At 52.4% G+C, this 11,779-nt stretch overlaps 1 protein-coding gene across 1 annotated transcript in view; it reads right to left on the reverse strand.

Annotated features, from left to right (window-relative positions):
* LOC105535897 (RNA-binding protein Nova-1-like) overlaps positions 1-11,779 on the reverse strand; it is a gene marked incomplete at its 5' end in the record, with an annotated part of 35,478 nt that overhangs the window by 14,564 nt on the left and 9,135 nt on the right. The window contains 2 exons of the mRNA XM_011975153.1: positions 691-857; positions 8,429-8,572. Coding sequence (XP_011830543.1) covers positions 691-857; positions 8,429-8,572 — 311 coding nt within the window. The remainder of the gene's footprint in view (positions 1-690; positions 858-8,428; positions 8,573-11,779) is intronic.

Below are 11,779 nucleotides of genomic sequence, written 5' to 3' on the forward strand. Positions count from 1 at the left end.
CTTCCGGGTCCGGGCCGCGCGGCCCGCAGCTTCGAGGGGAGCTCACCTGCCCGGTGCGCACCGTCGTCATGGCAACCGGAGAGGCCCGGGAAGCGATTGGCCACTCCCTGCCACGCCCCTATGCCACAGCTTCCCCTAATTGAGGCAACAGAGGAGCGCTGCCCGCCCCTTTCCATTCCTTCCTGGAGAGGGCTGTGTAGGAGAGGGACCCACATCTGCTCTCGCTAATGAAACACCACCCCTACCTCCATACGTTAATTATGGAGGGAAGGAGGATGAGAGACTATTTGTAAACTCTTCTGGATGTGACTGAACCGTCACTGAGGTCACTTCCGGCGATAACAGGAAGTGGGAGGCAGGTCGTTCGGAGAGACAATGGGATGAGGTGGAAGGGAGAAGAGGAACTAGAGAATCCTAGGAAGGATTGAACAGTAGGGAATCGTGCCACATTCTCCCAGACGTTCACTCCCTCTCTGGAATCAAGCCCGCTCCAAATGGTCTGGAGTCCTTTCTATACTATTAGAGCTGACTCCCTAAGAATAATACTAACCACTACCATGTGGTCTTTGACTGATGAGATTTTTATCAGCTTTGTCCCATTGAACCTCACAGTAATGTAGTGATGTGGGAGGAATGTTTCTTCGTGAATGTCACCAGCTTTACAGCAACCCAGTCTCTGTCCCAGCTGACCTGCTTGGCTCTGTCGGGGTTCATCGTGGTTTGGGGTTGAAGGATGTTGACCACCTCAGGCTTGGTCATCGCTTGTGGGATTTCTCGGACCTTCTCGGCAATAAAGCTGTGCACAGCATTCAAGGCCTCTGCTGTGCCCTGTACTAGGCATACCCGCTCTGTGGTTCCTGTTGAGCAAGGGAGAGAGAGGGCACACTCATGAGACAGGAATAGGGACATTCCTGAGAGACAGGCCCCATTTAATGGAAGAGGAAAGCTGAGGTCCAGAGAGTGGATTTGACTGATCACACAGTGAGCCTGGGGGAGCAGGCATGGGCCCCTAGGCCATGACAGGTAGCTGGGAGAACGAGTGGAATCCTGCTTTATAATCTGCACTTCATCTCCCTCCCCTAAAACAACCTCTAGGGATGGAAGAATGATGCTTAAGTGTTTTGCGATGCCCACAGCAGCCCTGGGCAGGGGAGACAGGGCTCAGCTGCCTCTTCTCAGTTCTTGCGGTTCCCTGGTTGCTTTGGCAACCATTCACTCACTCCACCCTCCTCCCCTTCTGGAAGCAGAGAGCTCAGGCCTGCAACGGTTGCCACAGTAACTGGAACCCCCTTATCGGTCTGGCTGGCCGGGTCCTCAGCCCACCCCCAGGGGGACGAGGGACGAGGCCCTGTTGTCATGGCAACCCCTGAAAGCCTGCAGCGTCGGCCTCTGGGCTTTTTGGAGAGGATGGGGGAAGAGCTGGGGGATGGGGGAGGCAGAGGAGAGGCCTGAGGGCCTGTCTGAACCCACCAGATGGAGGGCTGAGGGGTGGGGGAGGGCAGGGGTGTGGACAGGGGAGAGCAGGGTGGGTCAAAGGCTACTCGTGGAGGAGTGGGGACCAAGGAATTGGGGAGGGAGGTGGATGGGTGTCTTTCCTGGAGATTCTCCAGATACTGGCTGTGGCTCTGTCCTGGGCATCCTTCTCATTTCTGCATGAGAGTGTTGGGGAGTGGGGGCACGGGGAAGAGAGAAACTTGGGGGGTGTTGGGATATATGCGTGAAAGAGACTCTGGGTGACACTGTGACCAGCGTGTGTGTCTGCGAGGCTGTTTGGTGAGTGGGGTGTGTGTGTGTGTGTGTGTGTGTGTGTGTGTACTTAAGCAGGACTGACTAGATGATCCTAATCTGTGTTTGTAGAAGACAAAGTGCAGAGACTGCCTTATGAACAGACTATGTGACACAGTGATTCTGGTGAAGATGTTCATGTGTGCCCTCGTGTGTGGGCCAGACTTTGGTGTCGCTTTGATGATCAAGGTTACGTAGACTCTTTGTGAGACAGAGCTGAGTGTGTGTGAGAGTTCGAGAGAAAGAAACAAAAGAATCTCACAAAGTGGGATCGAGGCTGTACAATGAATATATACCACTTTGAGACTGGATGGCAGTGTGTGTCTGCATCTGTGTGTGTATGTGTGTTTGTGAAAGTGAAAGAGACACACACTTCTGGATGTTTCTAAGACTATTTGGATGACCAGTGTGTGTATATATATATGTATTGGAGACAGGAAAGACCCTATGACTGGCATGTGTGAACCTGAGAAGGAGACAGCAAGATAGACAGACTCAGGTGTCAGTTTGTGGGACTTTTTGGATGACTGGTGTGTTTGTGTATGTGTGTGTGTGTCTCAGCATGTGAATTACAGCGAGACAAAGAAAACTTGACTGGTCAGTGTGAGAATCTGCGTGCCTGGGTGAGCCGGGATGTGTGTGATGTGTGGAGTGTGAGTGTGTCTCTCTCTCTCCTTGAAGGGGGTTCTGCCTCTAAGAATGTAAAAGGTCTTGAGTGTGGCTGGGCACGGTGGCTCACGCTTGTAATCCCAGCACTTTGGGAGGCTGAGGTGGGCGGATCATGAGGTCAAGAGATCGAGACCATCCTGGGCAACATGGTGAAACCCCATCTCTACTAAAAATACAAAAATTAGATGGGCGTGGTGGCACACGCCTGTAGTCCCAGCTACATGGGAGGCTGAGGCAGGAGAATCGCTTGAAGCTGGGAGGCGGAGGTTGCAGTGAGCAGAGATCACACTGCTGCACTCCAGCCTGGCGAAAGGGCGAGACTCTGTCTCAAAAGAAAAAAAAAAAAAAGAGGTCTTGAGTGTGTGCCAGGCGCCGTGTGGCTGTGTACCTGTGTGTCTGGGATACCTGGGGTGTGCGTCAGTGTCCAGCAAGCACTTCAGTGCAGCACGCTGGTGCCATGACCCTGACTCCTCGATTGCTACTTCCCAGTCTGGCAGGCTAGCCTCGCCATGTGTCTGGGCGCCACTGTCTGTGGGTCACTTGTGTAGCTGACATCCCCCACCCGCTTTGGGCCATGTTCCTCACTCTTACTACCCCCCCCCAGCCCCAGAACAATGGCTTGGTCTGAGCCAAGGGTGAGTCAGCCTGCAGTCTGCCTCCGTCTGGTGTAAATAGGAAAGGGTGTGGGTTGGGGTGGGAACTAGGGGGCGGGGTAGGGGGAGGTGGATGCCCCAGGAAGAGCAGGCCGAGGGTTTGCATCTCTGTGAAGCTTCCTTCAAACTCAGGAAGTCCTTGACCTCCCATCCCCTTGTAGTTCTTACAAGGTGGCCCACAGGGGCTTTTTGGGGGGTTGGTTAAGCCCCCAAAGAGTGTCTAATAATAACAGCTGACCCTTATACAACCCAAGTGTCAGGCACCATTCTAAGCACTGTTTTGTTTTGTTTTGTTTTTTCTGAGACGGAGTCTTGCTCTGTCACCCAGGCTGGAGTGCAGTGGTGCGATCTCGGATCACCGCAACCTCTGCCTCCCAGTTCAAGTGATTCTCATGACTGAGCCTCCTGAGTAGCTGGGATTACAGGCATGTGCCACCACGCCTGTCTAAGTTTTGCATTTTTTGTAGAGATGGGATTTCGTCATGTTGGCCAGGCCGGCCTCAAGTGATCCACCCGCCTCGGTCTCCCAAAATGTTGGGATTACAGATGTGAGCCATCATGCTTGACCATAGTACTTTATACATACGTGTTCACTTAATATGAAGTAGGCAATATCATTATTGATTGTCCCTGATTCCCTGCTAAGGACACTGAGGCATAGAGAAGGCTCAAGATTTGTTCAAGTTCTCTTAGACGGTGGTAGTGAATGTTCGGAGTTTTGAACCCAGGTGTCTGGCTTCAGAGTCTCTGCATTCTGCTAAATTTGGTGTGTATGGAGTGATCAGCTCTATGTGTGTGTCTTGGAGGGAGGCATAAAATGATGACAGTTTTGTTTTTGTATTTTTGATATTAAAAGAAGATGAATATATTAAGTAGTCGTTCAAGACTTTGCGCTTTGATGGAAGTGTGTTATAAAACCATAAACATGCTTTTTAAAGTGTGTGTGGTGAGGCACAGTGGCTCATGCCTGCAATCCCATCACTTTAGGAGGCCAAGGCGGATGGAGGGCTTGAGCTCAGGAGTTCAGCCTGGGCAATATAGCGAGACCCTGTCTCTACAAAAAAAATATACAGGCCGGGTGTGGCAGCTCATGCCTGTTATCCCAGCATTTTGGGAGGCTGAGGCGGGTGGATCACCTGAGGTCTGGAGTCCGAGACCAGCCTGCTAACATGGTGAAACCCCATATCTACTAAAAATACAAAAAATTAGCTGGGCATAGTAACGGACGCCTGTGATCCCAGCTACTTGGGAGGCTGAGGCAGGAGAATCACTTGAACCGGGGAGGTGGAGGTTGCAGTGAGCCGAGATCGCACCATTGCACTCCAGCCTGGGCAACAAGAGTGAATCTCTGTCTCAAAAAAAGAAAAAAAAAGTAGCTGGGCCTGGTGGTGCACACCTGTAGTTCCAGTTACTCAGGAGGCTGAGGTGGGAGAATCACCTGAGCCCAGGAGACTGAGGTTGCAGCGATCCACGATTGTGCCACTGCACTCCAGCCTGGGCAACAGAGCAAGACCCTGTCTTAATATAAATAAATAAATAATAAAAAGTGTGTGTGTCTGTGCTTTTCTTCAGCAGTTAGGGTCTAAAGTTTCAAGCAGATTTTCAACATCAGACAGCATTTTAGAATCCTTAGGGTGGCCGGTGGTGGTAGCTCAAGCCTGTAATCCCAGCACTTTGGGAGGCCGAGGTGGGTGGATCACGAGGTCAGGAGATCAAGATCACCCTGGCCAACATGGTGAAATCCTGTCTCTATTAAAATAAAATTTAAAAAATGAGTTGGGCATAGTGGCGCGTGCCTGTAGTCCCAGCTACTCGGGAGGCTGAGGCAGGGGACTCGCTTGGACCCAGGAGGCGGGGGTTGCAGCAAGCCGAGATTGTGCCACTACACTCCAGCCTGGTGACAGAGCAAGACTCTGTCTCAAAGAAAAAAAAAAAAAAAGAATCCCCAGGGTGGATCTGGGCTGACGCAAGGGAGTGTGTGTGGCCCTTGGGCAGGTACCTGCCTTTGTTTGCATTTCAGTTGCTCCATGTATGTCTGGCCTGGATGGATTGAATCTAGGGCTTTGAGACCCATCACAAAGGAGGGGAGGTTCTTTGTGTGTTCTGCCCTTCCCTTGGGGTTAAGTGCTGGGTAGGTTTTTATTTCGTGTAGTAGAAACGCAAGTGCAGTGTGTGTGAGTGTGTGAGTGAGAGCGTGTGTGTGAGTGTATGTGAGTGTGTGAATGTGAATGAGTGTGTGAGCATGTGTGGCTGTGTGTGTAAGCGTGTGTGTGAGTGGGGGGTGCATGTGAGCGAAGTGTGTGTGAATGAGTGTGTGTAAGCATGTGTGACAGTGGGAATGTGTGTAATCATGTGTGTGTGTATGTGAGTGTGAGCATTGTGACTGTGTGTGTAAGCGTGTGTGTGGGGTTGTGAGTGTGTGAGCATGACAGTGTGAGTGTAAGGATGTGTGTGAGGTGTGTGAGTGTGAATGAGTGTGTAAGCGTGTGTGTGAGCTGTGTGTGTGTATGTGAGTGTGAGCATTGTGACTGTGTGTGTAAGCGTGTGTGTGGGGTTGTGAGTGTGTGAGCATGACAGTGTGAGTGTAAGGATGTGTGTGAGGTGTGTGAGTGTGAATGAGTGTGTAAGCGTGTGTGTGAGCGTGGGGTGTGTGCGAGTGTGTGAGAATGTGAGTGTGTGTAAGCATGTGTGACAGTGGGAGAGTGTGTAAGCGTGTGTGTGTGAAAGAGCGTGAGTGTGAGCATTGTGACTATGTAAGCGTGTGTGGGGGTGTGTGAGTGTGAATGAATGTGAGGGTGTGAGCATGTCAGTGTGAGTGTAAGCATGTGTGTGAGGGTGTGAGCATGTCAGTGTGAGTGTAAGCATGTGTGTGAGGGTGTGAGCGTGTGAGACTGTGTGTGAGTGTGCCTGTGAGAGTGTGAGTGTGTGTGAGTGTGTGTGTGCTTGTGCATGCGAACGTACTAGGCCCAGAGTGCCCTTTCAGTTTCTCCACTGTCATTTCTCACATGTTCTCTCTGCTTTGGCTACATTGACCAAACTGCTCAGTAGCCTCTGAGTACGCCATTTTGTCTTCCTGGGCACACTTGCCTGCACTTTACCTCGCTCATTCTTCTCTACTGCTCTGGTCGTCTCTTCCAGGAAGCTCTTCCTGACCTCCCTGGGCTGGGTCCTTTGTGCCACCTGGGCTCCAACCACCAACCTTTGGACTTCCCTGTCCCAGCCCTGACCACTCTGGGTCATCACCGATGTGATGTCTGCCTCCCTGGCTGGGATATGAGAACCAAGGAAGCAAGGTTGGGACATTTCAACCACTGCTATTGTCCCCATTTCTGTCCAGCACAGGGCTGGCATAGAGGAAGTGCTCAGAGAATGTGTGTTGAATGAATGAGTGAATGAATGAATGACAGGGTGTCAAGCCAGGAGTGGAGGGAAATGTTTTTTGTCTCCTGCAGTAGCTTTTCCATTTCCTGCATTCCTGTGGGGTTCTGGGAAGTCCTGGGGACAGGACTAGGACACATGGGGCTGTGTCCTGCTTCTCTGAGTCAGCAGCGGGCTCATGCTGTATGATCTGGAAGTTGCATGCCAGGAGTGGGGATGGGGGCTGACCACATGTCCAGGGGCTGAGGAGAGACGCTGGCTCCTGTTGCTTGTCTGAATACTGTTTGACCTGGTAGGACCAAGGTCTGTTCTGCCTTCTGGGTTTCCCAGCTGCCTGGCCTGTGGGGTGTGTCATTGGGTTGGGAGGGGACGACATGTCTCGTGGCACAGAATGTGACCCAGGAGCAAGGAACCAAGTGTCCTCGGAGGAACATTCCGAACAGAGGTCTTATCCATACCTTGTGGGCTACAGGGGAGTGGGGAAAACTGGGCCAGGGTGGAAGAGAAAAGGAGGAGGTGTGCCTGGTTCACTCGATTTTTCTCTAAACCTCTTGCCAAAGCTGCTTAGTGAGATGGGAGGCTGGGGGCAGGGTGGATGGTGGAGAGAGAGAGAAGAGGAGAGAAGAGAGAGAGAGCAGAGAGAGAAAGAGACAGGAGGAGAGAGAGGGAGGAGAGAGGGAGGAGAGAGGGAAAGATAGGAGAGAGGAGAGAGGAGAGGATGGGGGGGAGACAGAGAGAGAAAGAGAGAGAGAGAGAGAGAGAGAGAAAATGAGCGTGTACTGACCCTGGGCTCCAGCTCTGGTGTTTGACCTAAAAAATCCAAGGGGATTAAGGATGAACTAGAACCAGCACTGGACCAAAGATGCAGTTCAGGAAGCCTTCCCTGGAATCCTAGATGTCGATGCTTGTCGGGCATTAGTCTTGGGAGGGAGATAGGGAGGGGTGAGAGATTTTGGAGGGAATAGAGAGTGGAGGGGGCTTGGAAAATTTATGGCTGGGGGAGAAAGATGGAGCAGGAGGAGAGGCAGAAAAGGGACTGGGTTTGGAGGAAGGGAAGAAAAAACCAGGAGGGAGATGAGACTTAGGGGGAAAAAAAAAAAAAAGAGACACAGGAAGGGAGAGACAGACAACCAGAGGCAGAAAGAAATGGGTGACGCCAGCAGAGGAGGACCCCAGTGAGAGGGGGCTAGTAGATATTGGTTGAATGGATGATTGAACAGAGTTCAGAGAGACAAGAGGAAAGGAAAAACGTGAGGCTATGAGAGGTGGAGGGAAGGAAAGGATGGGGAGAGAGACAGGAAGACAAAAAGAGAAGAGGAGGGGAGGGACAGGGAAAGCAGAGGACAGGTGAACAGGACAAAAGATGGGGGATATCCAAACAGAACCAGAGAGATGGACAGACAGAGGCAGACAGAGGGGCAAGAGACAGAGGGAGGCGGAGGGGAGCAAGAGATGGGAAATCGGAAACAGAATGAGAAGGAGACATAAAGAATGACACCGAGACAGAGAAAACCAGTGAGACTGGGCAAGAGGGGGTGACAGAAATCCAAAGCGGGGGGGCACATTTGTGGAACACGGCCGGCTGGCCCCCAGGCCCCGAGGGACGCCCTGACACCTGCCTCTCTCCCCACCCTCGCTCCTCCAACTGACCAGAGGGGGCAGGTGTGTGGGAAAAGACACATCTGCCAGCGCATCATGCAAATGAGCTCATGAATATGCAGTAGGCCCATTGTCTTGCCCTGCCCCCACCCCCATCTGCTCGGCCAGGCCCCTCGGGCTGGGGGCAGCTCTGTCCCCTTAGGGGGAAGGGAGGCCCCCTCCTCACCACTGTCACTGTCCCTAGGGCAGACTTTCCCCCTATCTAGGGCCCAGGTGGGAGGGAGAAAAGGAGAAAGGGAGGAAGGGCAGGGAGGCCTAGGGCAGAGACCTGGGCCGGGGCTCACCAGGGTAGAAGTCTTTGGACTTGGAGAGCTTGATGGTGGCTCCCGTCTCTTTCTGCAGCTGCACGATGGTCTGCCCGCCCTTGCCAATGATGGAGCCCGCCGCGTAGCTGGGGATCAGCACCTTCAGGAAGTATTCGCCTTCCTCTGCGGGGGCACACAGGGTGGAGGGGGGTGAGCGGGGGAGGGGTCTTCACCTTTGGACGGGGTGAGCAGAGGACCCCAGGGGTCACAGTAGCAGTATGGAGAATAATACAAATAATGATCTTCATTCACTCATTCATTCATTCAACAAATAGTTACTGGGCACCTGCTATGTGCCTGGCACTGGTCTAGGGAAACGGCCAAGAAGAAAATAGACAAAGCTCCCCAATTTGTGGGCAAATGAGGCAAATAAGGCCGAAAGAGTTTTAGTGATTCAGCCAAGAGCTCGCACAGCTAGCTACACTCTTCTAGGTGGGGAAGACAGATAGTATATTTCATGTCAGATGGTGGGACTCCTAATGACACAAGAAAAGGCAGGAAAAGGGGGTCAGGGAGGGTGGGAGGCTGCAGTGTCAGAGAGGGAGGCCAGGGAAGCTCTTCCTAAGAATGTGGCATGCTTTATTCATCATCACACACTTCTGCAGCACCTGATAGGTGCTTCACTGTTCTAGGTACTTTCCAAATACCAGTCCTTTGATTTTTCACACTTATCCTATGAAGGAACCCATCATACAGATGAGGAAACAAAGGTGAAGAAATCACCCAAGGACACTTGTAGATGGCAGAGCTGAGACTTGAAGAGTCCGTGCTCTGAACTATTATGATCAGCAGGCTACGGAGGAAGGAACAGAACCACGTGGCTATGTGAAGGACGAGTGAGTGCAAAGGCCCTGGGGTGCGACTGTGCCTGTGCTCTTCCAGAGGGACTAAGGAGGCCCCTGTGCCTGGGGCTGAATGAGAGAGGGGAAGAGTGGGAGGAGATGAGGACAGAGAGGGGTGCTGGTGGTGAGGGGTGATGGGGCTCGCAGGCCACAGCGAGGTCCTTAACTTTTACTCCAAGTGAGATGGAGCCATGGGAGGGACGTGGCCTGACTTAGGTTTTAGGAGGATTCCTCTGATGCCCATGAGGGGAGCAGACCATGAGAAGCAACGGTGGGAGAGCTGGGGGCCCAGTGAGGTGGCGACTGCAATGGTCCAGGCAGGAGGTGACGGCGGTCTGACAGGTGGAAGCGGTGAGCGGGGAGGCGGAGGAAGGCTGGATGCTGGGGATACTCCAAACACTCACTTTTGACCAGGCGCTGTGTTGAGTGCTTTGTGGGCTTGATCTCGTCCGTTCCTCACAACCTCACGGTGAGGTGGGTGGAATGAGCTCCATTTTTACACAAGAGGAAACTGAGGCACAGAGGGGCACAGAGAAGTGAAGGCACCAGCCCACGGTCACTACCAGCCCAAGGACATGAACACAGCTACCGGGCTCAGATTCAAATCCAATTCTGATTCAGTCTCCTCCCATCATTGCTTAACACCCTCCACTCCTGGGGACCAACACAATGAAGGACAGCCTCGAAGACCTAGATGCAGTGCCAGTGGCAGCTTGTGGAGTTTTGGCCATTCTTTGTTATAGGCCAATTTTCCTTTTCTTTCTTTCCTTTTCTTTTCCTGAGACATGGTCTTGCTCTATTGCCCAGGCTGGAGTGCAGTGGTGTAGTCTCGGATCACTGCAACCTCAGCCTCCCGGGTGTAAGGGGTTCCCCTGCCTCAGACTTCCGAGTAGCTGGGACTACAGGCGCCTGCCACCACACGCGGCTAATTTTTGTATTTTTAGTAGAGATGGGGTTTCGCCATGTTGGTCAGGCTGGTCTCGAACTCCTGATTTCAAGTGATCCGCCCACCTCAGTCTCTCAAAGTGCTGGGATTACAGGCGTGAGCCACCGTGCCTGGCTGCCATGTCCAGCTAATTTTAAAAAATGTTTTTAGTAGAGACGAGGTCTCCCTATGTTGCCCAGGCTGGCCTTGAACTCCTGGGTTCAAGTGATGCTCCTGCCTCAGCCTCCCAAAGTGCTGGGATTGCAGGTGTGAGCCACTGCACCTTGATTATTATAAACCAGTTTTCTTGACCATGTGAAAAGCATTTTGTTAATGCAGTCTCAAGGCAAGTATCTAGCCTCTCCTGCCCCTGTTGCCCCTAAGTGCTTTCAGGGTGGAAATTCTGGACCCTTCTCAGTGTAAGAAGATCCTTTGTGGCCGGGCGCGGTAGCTCACGCCTGTAATCCCAGCATTTTGGGAGGTGGAGGCGGGCAGATCACAAGGTTAAGGGACCGACACCATCCTGACCAACATAGTGAAATCCTGTCTCTACTAAAAATACGATAATTAGCCAGGTGTGGTGGCATGTGCCTGTAGTCCCAGCTACTCGGGAGGCTGAGGCAGGAGAATCGCTCGAACCCAGGAAGCGGAAGTTGCAGTGAGCCGAGATCGCGCCACTGCACTCCACTCCGGCCTGGCGACCCTTTGTGATTTGGCCCCACCCACCTTTCCAGCTTCACTTCATCTTCCTCCGTGGGCCTCAGGTTCAGTGGACTTTTTGTTCCTTAAATGTGCCCTGCTCCTTCCTACCTTTGGGCCTTTGCGCATGCTCTGTGCCTGGCAGCTTCTCTTCCCCTCAATTTTTTTTTTCTCTTTTGAGACGGAGTCTCACTCTGTCGCCCAGGTTGGAGTGCAGTGGCGCAATCTCGGCTCACTGCAAGCTCCGCCTCTCCGGTTCACGCCATTCTCCTGCTTCAGTCTCACGGATAGCTGGGACTACAGGTGCCCGCCACCATGCCCAGCTAATTTTTGTATTTTTAGTAGAGACAGGGTTTCACTATGTTAGCCAGGATGATCTTGGTCTCCTGGCCTTGTGATCTGCCCGCCTCGGCCTTCCAAAGTGCTGGGATTACAGGCGTGAGCCACCGCGCCCGGCCCTCCTCAGTCAATATCTTTTGTCCTTTAGGTCCTCACTCAAATGTTGCTTCTTCTTGGAAGCTTTCCTTGAACCCCAAAGATGGGATGAATCCCCCTGTTTCATGCCTTCAGAGTAACTGATCACAGAGGTCCACTGTGGACCACATCCATAGAGGTCACCCGTGTCCCAGGGACTCGAACAGTGTCCCCAAAACTTGAACAGCACATAGTAGGTTTGCAATAAGCACTGGGAAAAGACAGGGAGGAGTCAGGCCATCCTGCTTCCACATTTTAAGGTCTTAAACCATTCCCCAATGGTTTTTCAACTTTATCTTTTAAGCGAAGGAAGCCTATTTTCCTTCCTTCCTTCCTTCCTTCCTTCCTTCCTTCCTTCCTTCCTTCCTTCCTTCCTTCCTTCCTTCCTTC

Source organism: Mandrillus leucophaeus, unplaced genomic scaffold (genome assembly GCF_000951045.1).
Source record: "Mandrillus leucophaeus isolate KB7577 unplaced genomic scaffold, Mleu.le_1.0 Scaffold151, whole genome shotgun sequence".
Classification (NCBI taxonomy): Eukaryota; Metazoa; Chordata; class Mammalia; order Primates; family Cercopithecidae; genus Mandrillus; species Mandrillus leucophaeus.